The sequence below is a fragment of the Coffea eugenioides genome, chromosome 7 (genome assembly GCF_003713205.1).
Source record: "Coffea eugenioides isolate CCC68of chromosome 7, Ceug_1.0, whole genome shotgun sequence".
NCBI lineage: Eukaryota > Viridiplantae > Streptophyta > Magnoliopsida > Gentianales > Rubiaceae > Coffea > Coffea eugenioides.
Window position 1 is genome coordinate 39,087,993 of NC_040041.1, and position 17,235 is coordinate 39,105,227.

The window sequence follows — 17,235 nt, forward strand, 5'->3', positions numbered from 1 at the left end:
AAATAGGAATTCCGAATCATCAAATTCAGGAATATAAAAATCATTATTATAATAAAATGTTATATTCTATATATATAAATTATATATATGAAAAATGAATTTGAAATCCAAATAGGAATTCCGAAATGCAATTTGAAAAATCCCATTATCGAATTTGAGCCAAATTCACATAATTCGAAATCAAAAAATTGAATTTCAATTCTAAATTTAAATTTTAAATTATTAATTTCAAAAATTCCAAATTCATTTCGAATTCAATCGACAAATCGAAACTTTTCGATTTTGCATGCTCCTGTGCCAACGTGACAAAAACGGCAACATAGCTGTGAAGTTAGGAGCGGTTTTTAGTATAGGGAGGAAAAAGCCAAAAAAAAGAAAAGAAAAGAAAAGAAAAGAAAAGAAAAAGAACAACGATTAAAAAACACACATATAGAAGCCCCTTTCTTCCTCTGGTCGTTTCTGTTTCTCCTTATCGTTCTTCATGCCAAACCCTAACCCAAATCTGACTCGACAAAACTCCTAAATCTGTTGGAATGATAAGGGACTAGAGCGAGAAAGGCTCGGATTCAGCTTTTGGAGAGGATCGCAGCCGAGAAATTGAAGTTTTTAGAAGAAGAAATTAGGAATTGAATACGAGGTTTAGTATTGATTTATTAATTCTATGCTTTTGAGCTTATAGTTTGTGGTGAAAGTGAGGGATTTTGGTTTTCATAGTGCCATAATGGCGGTTGTCATCTTCTGCCGTGTGTTGGTGAAATTTTTTACTGAAAACGATGGGTGTTGACTTATATTTTTCATTTTATTTCATTTCTCCATGATTTGTTTAAGTTGTGTACTATGCAGTATTTCAAGGTATGGTGTTCAGTTTAGAGTTTCTTTGTTCTGTGCATGTCTCGTTACTGATACTCGAGTAAAGTTTCATGATTTAGAGTTGTTTTCTGCGGGATTAAAATGGTATCTTGTATCCTTGTTTGTAAGTTGTAACAGAATAATGTCTTTGGCTTTCCAAACATGTGTTAGAGGTGCATCATGGAGGGCATTTTTTTTTTGTTCCGGAACCACCGCTACATTATGTTTTTTTCCCGGAAGGGGGGGGGGGGGTTGATGTGTTTGAGAGGATGTCAACCCCTGATTTAATGTTGATATTTGAGCTGAGCTAGGGTTTGAGGGAACTGAATATTCCAGATTAACTCCCTTTATACTACAAGAGAGGTTGTACTGATTTTCAAGTTGGTCTTATATTGTTGTATAGTGACCAGACTGTGGTACAGATGCTTGAGATGAACAGAAATCATAGCTCCATAGAACTTTATGTCGGTGAACTTCCTCAACTAGTTAATGATGCTGGTGAGCTTCATGTTGCTCCTTGGCGAGTTTGAATTTCGCCATGAGTTAGCCCTATAATCTTTGAAGTTCTTTGAGAGTTCCATGAATATTTAAGAGATGGAAATAGTTATCAGTAATTGCATAAACTGCTAAACTAGAATTTTATTTCCCCTTAATGCCTTTGAAGTGCTACAAAGATGCTTCGAGATTTAACAATGTAGAGTTACATATTTCCCACATATTCCTTGTTATCAATTTGTACTTTCGATTTTATGGTAACAATCTTTCTTCTCTCCAGGATTATAAAGAAAAAACATCTTATTAGGAAGGATGAGCGACGATGACTTTAATGGGCAGACTTTGGCTGAGAAGTTGGCTAAACTTAACAGTTCACAGCAAAGCATTGAGTGTATCCTTCTTCAGTGTTTATAACCCCTTTAATTTTAGGTGTATACATATATTCAAATAGCAAACACATTTATTTCCTTGTGATTTTTGTTTGGAGCCCTTGTTACGCTGCTTGGAAGACAATTATAGATGCAATGGTACACATTTGTTCTAACTTTTATTCTAGAAGCTAAGATGATTGGTCTATGTACCTATTTATTGTTGCTGAGGCTAGGGAAAAAAGGTCAACTATTGTTGATGATGAGTTTCCATGTGCAGGCTTATTTGAAGGACTTGTTCATTTCTTTTCTTTGGTTTAATCATTTTTTTTATAGTTATTAACTGTATGTTGAATTAATCTGAATCTCAATATACAGTTGAACATTTATTTATTACTGCTGCACAATTCAATAGCAGAACCAGTCAGACCTTGGTTTATTGGCTTTTTTTTTTTTAAAAATTACGTTTATGTCTATATTACACTATATTCTCTTAACTCATGCTCAGCATTGTCTCGTTGGTGCATTACTCACCGGAAGAAAGCTAAACAAATTGTTGAAACATGGGAAAAAATTTTCAAATCTGCACCTCGGGAGCAGCATGTTTCATTTCTATATTTGGCCAATGATATTCTGCAAAATAGTAGGCGCAAGGGCAGTGAGTTTGTAAATGAATTTTGGAAGTTCCTTCCTGCAGCTCTCAAACACGTCTATGAGGGTGGTGATGAAAATGGAAAGAAAGCAGCCTCCAGGCTGGTTAGTTTTCATCCATATGGAAGATCATATTTGGGTATTTTGTTTTTGACTTTAGTTTTACCAGCACATTACGAAGTGATGCTTTACCCAGACAAGATTGAAAAAGTGATCTCATTTAATCATATCCTTTTGGCTCACCATTCCCAAAAAAAAAAAAAAAAAAGAAGAAGTATGATTGACTGCCTGTATCCATAGTACACAGATTAACAAGAAAATTCTGCATATGGTTGAGTTGAGCGATCAATCTTGATTTGTCTTCCTGAAACTAGATCGCCAAGTTTCTCCTCCTTTTTTTTATTTTTTTAAAAAGAAAGTTTTTATCTTCATTTTATGTGCATGTTTTTAGGTCTGTAAGCCATCATGTTCCCCAATTTTTTGCAGTTGCATATAGGCTCTTTAAGACTCATTGGATGAGTTATGGAACGAACAGTTATTTTATTCCTGATTTGAAATTTCTCTGTTTTTGCAGTTATTTTAATTCCTAAGGTGAATAGCTATCACAGTGTCTTCTGTGCTGGAGCTAAATTTCTTCATTGCTTTTGCTAACCTTATTTGTTTTTGTCTTTTTATTAGTTTTTCGATTCTTACTTTTGTTCCTAATCTGATTGCTGTTTTGAATGTCTTTTGTGGTAGAGCTAAGATTATGTTCTTTTTTTTTTCCCAAATTGTTTTGATGAACAACTTGATCGTCATCCGAGAGTGCATGTAATGGGAACTTGTTTGCTCATAATATCAGTGGCAAATGTTACACCTTTTGCGTCACAAAGTCCATCTTAACCTGGGTTAGAGAAAATTTTCCCCTTTCTGTAAATGGTGAACAACAGGAAAGAACAATCAATTAAAAGTAAATCCTCTTCATCCTGCTTACATGAGGGGTTGCTTTGTTTAATGTAGAAAACCATTTATTTTGCATGGCCTTTTGCTCATTTTTCATATTGCTATTTGCTTCTGATGTTGGGATCCAGAAATTACATGTTGGTAACGTTGATGCTAATGTCTGAATTGTTTTCCCCATAATTTCTTCACTTTATGACATCTTTTATATACACTGTTTGTGAAACTGCTGTTGGTTGATGCTTTCTGCATTTGTGGAACTTTTATCTTCTGAGAGTTTCTGTAATTTGAATAAAGCTCTGCATCTCAACTTTGATTGTCATATATCGTAAGCTTGAAGTAGATGGCTCAAACGTGCAAGTGATGTATTAACTTGTCAAGTCCCGCTTAAGTATGTTCTGTACTAAAATCATGTTTGTAGTAGAAAGTTCATTTATTTGGTTTTGTACCAAAAACATGATTTCACTGAGAAAGATTTGCTGAGATGATTCACTTCTTTACTTCAAGGACAGTGGAAACACATTAACTTGTTTCTTGCTTCTATGTTCAATGATGGATGAGAATGTACTTTCAAGTTGAACTGTGGTGATAAACCATCTGGTACTGTAGACTTTGGGTTTACTGGGAAACATTTGCCTAGCATCTTATTTGTTGCTGTAATCGTAATCTAAGAAAATTCTTTGCTCTCAATTACAGGCAATTAATATGGAGGATTACAATGTGGCCTGCTCCATTAGTCTCTGTTTATCTTTTCCGTTTTAACTTTTAGCATTTCATTGGAGAAAACTGCATGAGATTAATATTAATACTGTCTGATAAGTAGCGACGACTCTGCTACTATGCACATTTTACTCATGCTGCTTTTGGATTTTTGCTGCTCTGCTTCATCCCCATGTATTTGTTTCCCTGTCTTTGAGGGTTGATTGGATATGCTCCTTACACTAGGTTGACATTTGGGAAGAAAGAAAAGTTTTTGGATCTAGAGGTCAGAGTCTTAAAGATGAAATACTGGGAAAGAATCCTACTCCCACAACTGCCAGCAATGGAAAGAGCTCAAACCCTATCAGAGTCGTGAAGAGAGATGCTCAATCATTAAGAATTGTAAGTCTTAAGTCCATGTTGTTGCTTGCTTTAGTTTTGCTTATATTGCAAACTCTCTGATGACAGTGATGTTTATTTTGATAATTGTCGTCTCTTTTCTTGAAACATCAGAAACTGGCTGTTGGGGGTTTGCCAGAAAGGATAATATCCGCATTCCATTTGGTCCATGAAGAAAGTGTCAATGAAGAAGCTGCTTTTAGCAAGTCCAAAAGTGCTGTTTCCTGGTTTAAAGAACTTGGAAAAGACATTGAAAGCTCTTCACATGCGGGTAAGATGTGAAACCAGACTTGAAACCAGTATCTAATAGACTGAAAAATTAAGTGGTAGAAGTATGTCTTTGAGACTATTGCTTGAAATATTCATTTTGGCATTATTCATGAGTAAAATTTTGGTTCTTCTTGGTGGATGCATCTGAAAAGTATGAAGAGAGTGTAGGATTTTGAATTTGTAGGTGGTGTTGGCTGGTTTAGTGGTGTAAAGCATTATCTGATGAATTGAATTGAAAGTTCTGGAGATAAATATTCCATTCATTCATTAGATGGTCTTTATTACTGCCCACCTGTTTATCTTTCATTTAGTGGTTAGTCGTGCTGCCAGAATCATTACATATGATGAAATGGATTGCTTAGGAGTCATACCTAAATTTATTTAATGGTGAAATGGATACGTGATCCTTCTATCTCAAAAATTAAGGGCAAATGCATACTTTTGGAATTGTTTTTTTCCCCCACCTCCTGGCATTACATCCACATCCATCCACTCTTGGGCTTTTGCAATCCATATCCAGTGACCATCAAAGGGTACTTTGCCCATATCTATACACTTTTTTGCTGTTTCCTTTGATGTAAATCTGCTTAAGATACTCAAGTGTCTAAAAATGATATGATATTTTCCTTTAACAAAAGATACAAAATATTCTTCCCACATTATGTTTCTAATTTTCTTATAACGTAACTAATCCCCTTTGTGGACTTTCATCTACTTACGGGCTATCCAATAAGAAAAAAACTTGATGAATTTGGCAATTGGGTACTAAACAATCATTGATTTTCATCCATTGATAATTTTGGCTTTTTTCTCCTTCAGTGAAGATATTTTGTGGGCAGAACTTCGGTATTCCTCTTATTAAGTTTTTACTGGATATAAGGGTTGAACGGTGTCTATGCAACTTGGCAAATTGAGAAAGTTTGCAGCTTTAAGCACATGGGATCAAATTTAAGCTTCCTAGTCCAACTAAAACTCCTGGTTTGGTATGTCCTACGGCTGCAAATGCTTGTTGTCAAACTTTATGTTTCCAAGTTAACTTTTGTTGCCTATCATTTTAGCTTTTAGTTTTGTTTACCTATGAAGTTTGCTTGGTCCTTGAGAAATCTTGGTGTGAGTGGGATGGAAGTATGTTGAGCTTGGTGATGGTTGTTTCTGTATTTCTAGATTTGCTAGCTTGTCTTGCTAGATCTTTCTTGTGCTGATATAGGTTGGATTCCTAGGCTATCTAAGTTCTGCTTCTATTTTTTTTACCTTCTCTGTCAATGTTTTGGGTGTTTGATAGCACCAAATCAGCAACTAGCTTCATTAATCTTCTGCTGGTAACTGATGGAGATTTTTTTTTTAGTAGTTAAATTCGTTCTGCATCAATCAGTCTCCTGACAAGAGGAGGTGAATACATGCGCAAGCTACATAATTTTGTTGAAAATGAGTTTGTCTAGGGCGAAGCTAGAGAAAAGTAATCAGTTAATTTGCATAAAAGTAGAAAGAGCTGGAGAGCTGGTGTGGGAGGACATCATTTATTTGTGACGTGGAGAGCATTTTAATGCACTTTGAGAGTGGTAAAGTAGACTCTGTTTGTTAGTTTAATGTGATGTCATTTAAGCCCAGCGTAGTCTTCATTACAGAAAGGTGTTTCTATGTGCTTGAGACAAGTTTTGTGGGTCCTCCGTCATTTAAATTAATCCCACCTCTAGTTTCTTAGTATTGACTCCTAAGGTTAGGTAGCTTTTAATACTAAAATGTACAACAAAATATCATAGACGTAAGATTGTTTGTTCCGTTCCATTCCCATTGAACGTGATATGATTGATTGTGTATTGTAAATTATAAGCTAAGTTATGGAGAGGACTGAGCAAACTTTACAGCTTAGGAAGCTTAAGGATAACAAAATATAGATGAACTCCTGAGGTAAAGGTAGCTTTTAATATTTAAAGCACAACAAAACATCACAAACTTTAACATTGTTTCCTTCCTTTCCCAATGAATATGTCACAACTGACGTGTATTAAGACTTATAAGCTAACTGATTTATAGGACAGAGAAAACTTTACAGCTTAGAAAGCTTAACAATAAGAAAGCTAAAAGGGTGTGCAAAATTATCTGAAATAGTTTATATTCGTTGAATCTTATCAGCCTTTTTGAAAATTCGATCCAGCAGATTTTAACAATGGGGGTGGTGGATCATATAGGAGCAGCAGATTGGGCACGGATCATAACTCCTGTTATCCTGCATCTAGAATGCCACTGGGTATGTTTGGTTATCAAAATTTGCAAAAAAAAAAAATTTCGAACTTTGTTCTGCTTACATCATAAACACAATTTCCAACTACCTTTTTATCTCACATATATCACATCACAAAAAGTGCTACAGTAATTGTTTCAAATAAATATTTCAAATAACCTCCTATCCAAACAGACTCACTAATTATCTGTTTCTTCAGTACCTCCTTGTTCCCCTGACACATGGCCTAGCCCAAGTCAAACTCTCCTTGCAGCCAGGAAGAAGCTATGTGAGAAAAAGCTGTGTCCTACACCCAAGTTATAGCTTTTAATCTGCTCATTCTCTTATGTTTTTAATCAGCTGATTATATGCTCGTTAAGTTACCGGCTATTTTAAGATGTTTTCAACTGATTTTGGCTTCAGCATTTTTCTTAGTTTAAGTTGAAATAAGCTGATTTGAGATGTAGAACTGGGTTGCTTTTAAAACAGCTTTTTAACCAATCCATGCTTTCATTTTTGCCTACAAAACTTTCACTAATCAGCTTAGGAAAGCAGAACAGATTAGAACAAGCATTTAGAGCTTTGCACTCTTCTTAAAGATTGACACAAGAATAACAAGAAAATAGGATCACTTTTTTTGATGGTTGAGTGGTGCATATTGTTATCGAATAGGGGAGTGCCTATATTGATACAGTTAATGGTTTATGGTGTTATTGGCAGTATGTTTTAGATGTTGTTTTACAGGTGTGAAGTAATAAGAATTACGAACGAGGAAAGATTAGGAAAGGGAAAAAAACAGAAGAGAAGATGAGAGAACTGAGCCAATGGTTTAATTTAGTTAGTGCATCCACGCTTGCATCTCTCGGGTATCATTTTTATTTCATTTCTCGGAAAATCTATTCTTCTTTACTTTTGAACCAGATATCTGGCATATCCAATACTCTCGAACGGATATCTGAACAAGTGGATATCCATTTCCGAAGTAGGATACCAGATCAGCAAATAACTGGCTGGATGGTTGGATTTCAACGCTTAAAAGTTTTTCTTGACTCCGTAACTCTTCCCTGGCTAACATGATGATGCAGACAATAAATGGCTGAAGGAAATCCGAAGTCAAGGATTTACAGAATTTCGCTTAAGCTTAAAATAGGCACACCTTCAAAGGGGCTATTGTCCATAATTTAGTTTGAGTCTTAAAAGAGGCTTTATAGTCAGTTTGAGTCAGTCATTAGTGGTCTATTGTTCTTCAGATTCTCTGGTTTGGTATTTGGGGGTATTTTAGTAATTTTGCTTCTCACAGGAATGCCTACATTTTGGTAATTTTTGATTTTTTTTTAGTTTTCTATTTGGTAATTACTCATTTTAGTTGTCAGTCTTAGGGTCAACAAGGAAGTTTTCTTCCTAGTCTATTCTAGTTGAGAGTCTTAAATAGAGTTGGAGTTGAATTTGTTTTAGGAATCTAAAATTATTGTACTTCTCCACAAAGGGATCACAGATTTCCTTTGTTAATAAGATCCCTGCAGACTTTTGTCTTATTGAGATTGTCTGATGCAATCTAGCCTTGGGTGTTTCCAGGAGTGATTTCTTGATTGTCCTAATTTGATTCACTCTTATTTGCATGTTTTCTCTGTTTTTTTCCAAGTTCTTTGATCTGACTTTTAGTGAATTTTGGTACCTGCTATTTTGCCTATAATTTTGCTATTGACTGCGAGTTTTAAAGCCCTAGGCCTATCTGGCCTCCAAGCTATTGTGCTGTGTCATGTGACTTTATGTGCCTGTAGGACTATCTATTCAGCATTTGCTGCAATAATATAAATGTCCTTTGAATCCTGGAATTCTAAGAAGACATGGCACTAGAATTATTATTTTAGAATTTAAGAATACATCAAATTTATAAGTGAAACTGCATGAAAATCCATAAAATCCACCATTCCAAATCGTCAAACTTAATTATTCGGATTTATGTACTCTGCACAATGTTGCTAATTAAACAGGTTGGAGTAGCGTATCTGTCTGGATGCAAAACTGGTGATAAAGAATTACTTCCTGTAGGTTAACTTAATGACTTGCCATTACTGTGTTGTATGCTCTGCTTTTGAGGAACTAATAGCTTGTTAGTAATATATTTGACAAAATGATGATTAGGTTGAATAGTTGGAATATTGTTCATTTGTTATCATTTTATAATGTCCAAGTTTGATTACATCTTGTTACATGGTAAGTACTTGTAACACTTTTAAATTGAGGACAATTTTATTCCATTATACTCATTTAAACTTTAATCCTAGAGTAACTGGTTTTTAGAATCGATCTTAACATTATTTTATAATGTAGTGTTATAGTTCCTTTTTGGGTTTCTATTCTTACACTAGTAAGGTTTGGATGGGCACAGAGTTGTATGTTGGTCATGTAAATCTTATAAAGAAGTTTTTGGAATGTATTTTAAAGTAAAAGTTCTATGTGTATGGGAACTTGAATGGGTTCTGGGAATTGTGGAAGACTCAATATGGAACGAGTGAACCCCTTGAGTTTCAAGTGGTAAAATGGAGAAATGATACCCTACATCTACAAATTATTTGAAAGTACAATTGAAAAAATCTAGGCCCAGAAAAGTTGGTAGAACATCATGATCCTTAGGGTTACAGAAAGGAACTTATTGGTGATCTTTGAACAATTCCTATAATGCACGTAGTCAGGCTTCTGGCCTCTGCATTGCTATTTGATAATCCTGTGGGAAGTGGTTTAAACTTTTCCTGATCTTCCTACAGTTTGAACCGGTAAAGTATCTAATTTTTTGTAAGCTCTTTTACTTGAGCCTGTTGACCAACTTCCTTGCCTGTTTAATGTTGTTCTTAGTTACCTTCAGTTGTTGAAAATTCTCGATTTGACACAGCACTATGACAATACTACAACAAATGTGCTTGTCGCAGACCAGCTTTCCTCGGTCGTTTAATGTGGCTAAATGAAACTGACCTACCAAAGGATTCCCTTCTCTCTCTCCCACTCTCTCTTCCTCTCTCCCCCCTCTTGCCAATATAACCTTTTACCACAATAATGAAGTTGATAGTTGTTCCACCATCATAAGGGGAATGGCAAAGGCATCCTTGCAGCTTTTTCAGCAGCAATGAGAACAAGTGCCAAATTTGTGAACTACACTTATTTGAAGCCGTAAAGGCCAAACAACATTAGGGCCCAAAATTTGTTTGGCATATGCTAAGCTCAAGTCAATTGGGCACATGCAATGATTGGATCATCCAAGGTCCAAATCCATCATATTCCAAGAAACACTTATATTGTAAATGAGTTGAATATTTTTTTGGAAATTCATTTAGTCCTGACTGTGAATCAGTTAAATTTTTTATGGTTACATCCTTTTGGATGCCTACATAGGAAGAGGAAGACTTCTGGGAGTGATTGGTCATGCATCACTGTTTACTCAGTGTGACACCAAATGAGTTGTGTTTATCAGTTTTTGACATTCAATTTTTTTGTTCTATTTTTGTACTAATTTGACTTTTCTGAGTGCACTTAAGAGGGTTGATTAAGTACATGTTGAGGATTTGAGTTTCATGCACAATCTAGAAAGTGGGTACGTGGTGTTACGAGTTTTCAGACTGCTCTCTTGTTTGGTTGCGATTCTGCAAGGTTTCAATTATTCTTTTCCCTTCTGGTTTCTGGTCAAAAACTGATCTAGTGTGTATTGAATATAATTATGGTAGTTAGGTTACACAGGCATCGTAATGCGTACCTTTCCCTTATCAAGCAACGGAAATATTTGCTTGGTGTGCTTCTGGCATGGTTAAGAAAATCTTGCTAGTTGGAGTTACACCTGAAAGAGCTGAAAGTAAATGCGTGCCTTGTGAATTTCCACATGTATGTTCCCATTGTGTATCTTTTGGAAACTAAGGAGAGAGGTAAAATACATTTTTCTATGGCGACCATCAAAATTAGGAACAACGCAAATGTCAACTCTGGCCCTTACCTTTGGACTACTCAGCTTATAGTATACCTTTTGTTTTAGATGGGGCTCATAATTGTGTAAGAAGATTACTAGTTTATCTTTAGCTGTACCCTCGTGGTGCATCTTAAACATATCATTAACTTCTCCAAAAAAAAAAAACACTGGTAGGTTTTTCACCAAATAACTGAAGTTGTTAGGAGGTTACCAAACACTGCTTCTGATCATTTCCGTGACAAGAACAGGTACACTTTGAAGCTTTAGCTGCGCTAGCAATTTAGCTGTCATACTACTGTGGATGGCTATGTGGTGCTTTGTATGGGCACGGAAACTTGGCCTTTACTTTTGTTTGGCCAGTTTGCTTCTTTTGGTGATTATCGCGCTCCTGATCTACTGGTTTTTCTGGATATACTTCATAATCCAATTCCGATTATATAATGATTATCTTTTCTCTATATGAAGCTTAACTTTCTGGAAAAAGATTAGAAAAAGGGGAAGTTGGATTAGTGTGATCAAGGTTGCCTTCCTTTTTTATTTTTTTATTTTTACTTTTACCTCTTTTACTCATTTTTTACATGTTCGGGACCCCTGGAGCTGTGGCTAAAAAAGAATCAGAAGCTGAAAAGCTTGCATTTGTGAAGAACCAAATGGTAGTTGCAAGTAACATTTGATTATCAATTAGCAAGCACCAGTGCTTAGAATCATGGAGGATTATGGGTTAGAGAATGTTGTAGTTATCAACCAAGACTTCACCAAGACATGGTTTGTCAGGTTCCTTCAGGGAGGAAGTCAGAAGTCATTTCTAGTTTTAAGTATGAAGTATGAAGAATGAGAAGTCAGGTTTACAAATCCATCAGTGGAATCTAGGTGTCGCAGTGCAGATAAAGTATGTCATGCAAGATGAAGGAATTGAATGAACTTGTCGTTTGGATTATGGGACAGTGTTTAGCAGAGTTTCAGTATCACAGGATATCCAGGATAAGAATTCCTGATATGATGGTATAGGAGAAGTGACTGGATTGTGGCATCCCATGTTTGAAAGAGAGGTTTGATAGTGATGGAAGGAATCTGAATTTGCGATCAGTGCTAGATTCAGTGGTAGTCCACTGATCAACTGCTGTAGATTTTGGAGTTAGGGGTTTTTGGATTGTTTAGAACATGTGATTACATGATATCATGGACAACATTTGTGCGAGTGACAGTCAAAGATTTCTTATGCTAGATTTCCTATAGAAGGAAAGAAAAAAGATGCAAAAAGGTGCACCTCTCTGATGTTGAAAATACTAGAAAAGAAACTGTGTTTTTTTTTTGGTTTTTTTTTTTTTTTTTGGGGGGGGGGGAAGGGGGAGGAGGAGGAGGTCACAGCTCAGGTGTTGAAGGCATTTTGTCTAAGCAGCTAACTTATATTTGTGGATGACCTGAGTCCTTTTGAGGGGCTTTGTCTAAGCAGCTAAATTACATGGACATAGCTTCTGACTGATTTGACAATCCTCTTTGCTCATTGAAGAACAAGAAAATTCATAAGTTGGAATTTTGTTAACGTTTACTCTCTACCCTTTGTGCCTATTCTTTTTCAATCTTTTTATTAAATCCTAAATTATGAAACTGTTAACCATTTCTCTAATACATCATCTATTAAGTATGCTATGCCATAAGCCAAAACAAAATCTCAGAATTTCTTTCCACTTGGAATGTTCATAGCTGATATTTTTATTATTCGGTTTCTGATGTGGGAGGTGCAAGTTTGCAAATTGATTCATAGTGGATCCGGACTTTGACATGTTGGCATTAAATATAATGAATTACAGATCTTCATGTAAAATACAAATGGGGAGCAAATTAGCCACAAATCCTAAGGAAAATATCAGTTATTCCTACTGTCATTAGGCTGGGGTGAAGCTAACATACTGCTGTAGCAGCTGAGAACTCATCCTAATAGTGTTAGGGGCTGATTTGAACTTAATTATGGGCTTGAAACTGTAAGCATAGATGAACTTTAGCAAAGCATGTGTTGTCAGCAGGTAGAGAAAACTAGAAGATTTCTGCCATATTTATGCTACCATATTTCGTTTTGGCATATAAATATCTCAACATAAATTCCATTAAATTTCATAACATTCTAAAGTAGTAAACATGTTCGTACATGACCAGAATGGATTTTTAATGATGTTGTTGGTGATTCAAAGTGTCAAAATCTAAACTTGACTAGCATATGAAAATGAAATAACCACGAGGGTACTCTTTTAATCATCAAGGTCGATCCCTCTAGACAAAATAGAGTTTCATGCTTGTCATTAAGCTTCTGTTTTGGGCTTTGAATGACTTGCAAGATGTTGCTGAGCCAGTTGATAGCTATTGCATTGTGTGAAATGTGAAATCTAGTCTAGATTGTACAGAGGATCTTTTTTTGCATCTTAAAGTATTGTAGCTTCACCATTATAGCTCTAAATTACATATATCTGCAAAGTGTGTATCAGCTTATCAATAGAAATTAGATGTACCAATCAACTGGCAACTTGTTCACTGTTGATAAAATTTGACTATCTTGCATCTGTTTTTCTGTATTGGACAGGAAGCCTGCAAGGTTCAGAGTTGGTAGAAAAGATGCAAGAACACGAGAATGCCCTTAGGCATTGTGTTACTCAACTAGAAAATTTTGAAACTACTAGGCTTGCATTGGTTTCACAGCTTAATGAAGCACTTCGAGATCAAGTATGCCTTTTATAGTTGTCTAGTGTCATTGGAGTGTAATATTTCCTGACTGCTTGTTGCTTTTCAGGAATCAAAGCTGGAGCTGATACGCAATGAATTGGAGGTAAGACTCCCTGTTACTTCCTAAGCTGGGTTTTGTTACTAGGTCTTCCTTTATTCTCCTATCTGAAAATCAGTTTATTTAATTATACTCTTGACAACCAATATTTTCTCCTATATTCGGCAAATCTGTTTTTATCTCTAAATCCAACTAATGGCTGCATCATGTTGTTGGGGTGTCTCTTAAAGGAGGAATTAATATTTTTTTGGGTGGTCCAGAATTTTTTTTCTACATATTTGTGAATCAAGCTTGTCTTCTGTACGAGTCAATAAACTGAATTTCAGAAAAATAAAAGAGGAAGAGGGGTGTGGATGAAATGTTATAATCTGGTAAATTGGATTTAACATTACCTTATGACCCCAACCCCCCCCCCCCCTTCCCCCCTCCCCGAAAAAAAAGGTAGTGGGTTAGATGAATTACTTCGATGTTCTGCGCTAGCTAAATAGTGATGTTCCACTTTTTAAGTTTGTGAATTGCTCTTTTATATTTGTCTCGTTTTTGTTTAGCTACTGATCGTCAAATTTCTCTAGTTTCTGTGACATGGTTTCTAGGTTTAAATTGGGAGTGCATCATCTATTTGATTGGGTGGTGGTTTTGTTGGTTAACTACTATTTTTTCTATAAGATTTATATTTGAAAAATGTTTAGAACATTAAAGTTCTCGTAACCTACACACCTATAATGAGTATTTACAAGTCAATATTGGGAAGAATTGGATTGGTGGGGGCAGGTACATGTATTATGGTTGTTCACTGCCGTTGTTTTTTCTTTTTTATTTTTTAATCTAAACTGACCTTTGACATCTGCAAGTGTAACAGAAAATGTACATATGGTTGAAAATTCATCATGTTGTGTGTATGATAGTGCTCATATTAAAGAAAAATTGAAAATTACTAAAATGCTGATTGCCTATATTTTAGAGCATTCCCTAGGTTACATTTTGGCTGACACCTCCTGTGCTGCTCAAAACTTCTATTCAGCTGAGTGGTATAACATGTTTTTGTTGAATGGAGGTAACATGTTCTGTTAAGTGATATAGTTTAGTTATCATGCAATATTCAACAAAAAATTGGCTGTTCATTTTTGGTATTCCTAGTGACAGTTGTATTTCACATACAGGTGGCCCGCAGTCAGATAGAGCAAACTTTATGTGTAAAGCAGAAGCTGGTATCATCATCTTATCTGGCTTCCCAATCTAATGCTGGTAGCCAACTTATGGAGGCTGCAAGGGTTGCTGAAGCAAACTTGCCTTTGACCCAGTTATCAAGCATGCCTATCCTTCCGCCAACCCCTCCTATAACTTTTACTTCTTCAAAACTCAATGAAGAGGAGAATAAGAAGGCAGCAGCAGCTGCTGTCGTGGCAAAACTTGCTGCTTCCACATCCTCTGCACAGATGCTTACTTCTGTTCTTTCATCCCTTGTTGCAGAAGAGGTTGCCTCTATGAGTAATGGTTTAACTTCAACTGGATTCTCTTCTAGTTTACCTTTTGGATCCCCAGAGAAAAGGCCAAAGTTAGAGAACCCTGTGCGTTTTTCTGAGGTGAATCATTCTGATGGCAGTCATGCTGCATTCTTTGCTTCTGCACAGCAGACAGTAAGTAACATGCCGGTTGGTGCAGCCAATGGGATGCAGCTTATGTCCCAGGGAAACCAACTTCAGGCAACATTCCCACAACCCCCACCGCCGCCGCCGCCACCGCCCCAATCTGTAACTCCTGGAAATTCTTCTGCAACTCAGTTAGGCCAATCTGCTGCAATGATGATAGGGGTTCCCTATGGATATGGTTCAAGCAACCTTCCACCTCCACCTTTACCTCCACATATGCCAATGGGATTTGCTAGGCCAGCTCCTTTACCAACTCAGCAACCACCTCCTCAGCAGCTTCAGAACCAGCAGTCTCAGCAGCAGCAGCAGCAGGCAGCTGCTGGTGGATATTATCGGCCTCCAGGTATTGGATTCTATGCCCAAGGTCATCAGTCAGCAACTCCACCTGTACCCCGGCAGTGAGCAGTCATTGTGGAAAGATTAGACCTCTTTTTGTATATTAATAGGACAGTATTGTTAAACACTAGGAACAACTATCTTTACTTTTACTTTCCTTTAGTATACCAGCTTACCCAGGAATCTTCCTTTTTCTTTGATTTTTTTTCTTTTCTGTCACTCCATCTGCATATGAGCCAAATGTTACTAGGTACTTTGTGTATTATTAGCTTATATGGAAGGTAGCATTTTGTAGAATTATTCATTGCTTCTGCCTTCTTTTTTCTGTTGAAGTAGGCTTTGTGTCCCACTAGTGCCATAAAGGCTATTGGTGGTCTTATTGGCACATACCACGGTAGGGTCTTCAACTGGGGTGAAGTCATAACAAGGTTTGTGGTAGGGGAACCTGTGGCTGGATTGAATCCTTCACGAAGGAAATGCCCCCTTCCCCCAACCAACATAGGGGGCTAGCTTTGCTTCCATTGGTGGCGGGCGGGTGGGTGGGTGAAGGGTCCAAAGGACATGTAGCTGGGGGCAAGTAACAAAGGAAGAGTTTCACGGAAATCAAGATAAACTGGACGCTACGGTGAGATGTGAAAACACTCGATCCCATTCTGACATCCAAATGTGGAATCGTCTTTGCATCATTGTGTACTGAGATTGTTGGTGAGATGTGGTTCAAGCTTGGTTTAGTTTTTTAGTCTGAAGTTGTGTTTGAACTTTCATTTGCTTGATGAACTCATCAAACTAATATAAGCTTCTGTCAAGGTGAGCTCAATGTGCTGCACCACTTGATTACTCTCCTGGTAAAAATAAATTTATGCTTATAGACCCAAGCTTGAAAAGTTCATTGACAACCAAAAGTTTTTCAAGCTTTGGCTGAGCTGGTGTGAATTTATGTAGCGGACTTTCTGATATCCTTGGTTTGTGTTCGGCTCATCCTCTGCATCAGCAACGCTAATTTCCTTCTTGAATTGCTCTTTTCTTTTTGCAATTTTTTTCCAGAAGAACTAAACAACTAAACAACTTATCAAAACTTTTATTGGTATTTAATTGATGGTAAAAGGGGCACATAAATTATGTAACTAAACAACTAGATTTTTGTGCAAGGAAAAATGGGTCACTTATGTCCAATTACTCTGGGGCTAAGATTAGAAGGGAGGATTTGGATTATGTGACGAATTTCATATGAATAACTGAGAATCTTCAATATCTAAACCTTCTCTAATTGGATCACTTTGTTTGGGTAAAAAGGAAACTAATGGAAACTAAATAGTTGGAATAAAATCCTAAGTATCCAAGTCTTCCAATTGCCCGTGTCTTTTAGTACAAGGGAGTAATAATTCCAAGTCTATATGGCCTGCTAATAAAAAAAGGAAAATTTGATTTAACACTTGCATTAAAAAACGGTCAATATAAATTATCTACAAGAATCAAACTTTTTCTTTAGAAAAGGTAAATTTTAGGTGTAAAATACAAACAAATTTCCTTGTGATTTGAGCAAAATTCATTCCAATCTACTATAGTTCAAAAAAAATCATAAGACCACCTTATAGTACTGATGTGAAAAATGGATGAAAATCATTCAAATC

General features: G+C 36.3%; 1 protein-coding gene across 2 annotated transcripts; it reads left to right on the plus strand.

The window, feature by feature from the left end:
- Window positions 1-397: 397 nt before the first annotated feature.
- LOC113778103 (regulation of nuclear pre-mRNA domain-containing protein 1B-like) lies at window positions 398-15,913 on the plus strand. 2 transcript variants are annotated; one of them, XM_027323379.1, is made up of 9 exons: window positions 398-637; window positions 1,253-1,347; window positions 1,625-1,735; window positions 2,221-2,468; window positions 4,248-4,403; window positions 4,515-4,671; window positions 13,422-13,561; window positions 13,629-13,664; window positions 14,780-15,913. In XM_027323379.1, exons 3-9 carry the CDS (start codon window positions 1,657-1,659, stop codon window positions 15,668-15,670), a joined length of 1,707 nt encoding a protein of 568 aa, XP_027179180.1. In that variant the 5' UTR covers window positions 398-637; window positions 1,253-1,347; window positions 1,625-1,656; the 3' UTR covers window positions 15,671-15,913. The 2 variants fall into 2 exon arrangements, with proteins under 2 accessions (XP_027179180.1, XP_027179179.1); XM_027323378.1 differs by lacking the exon at window positions 1,253-1,347.
- The last annotated feature ends 1,322 nt before the right edge of the window (window positions 15,914-17,235 follow it).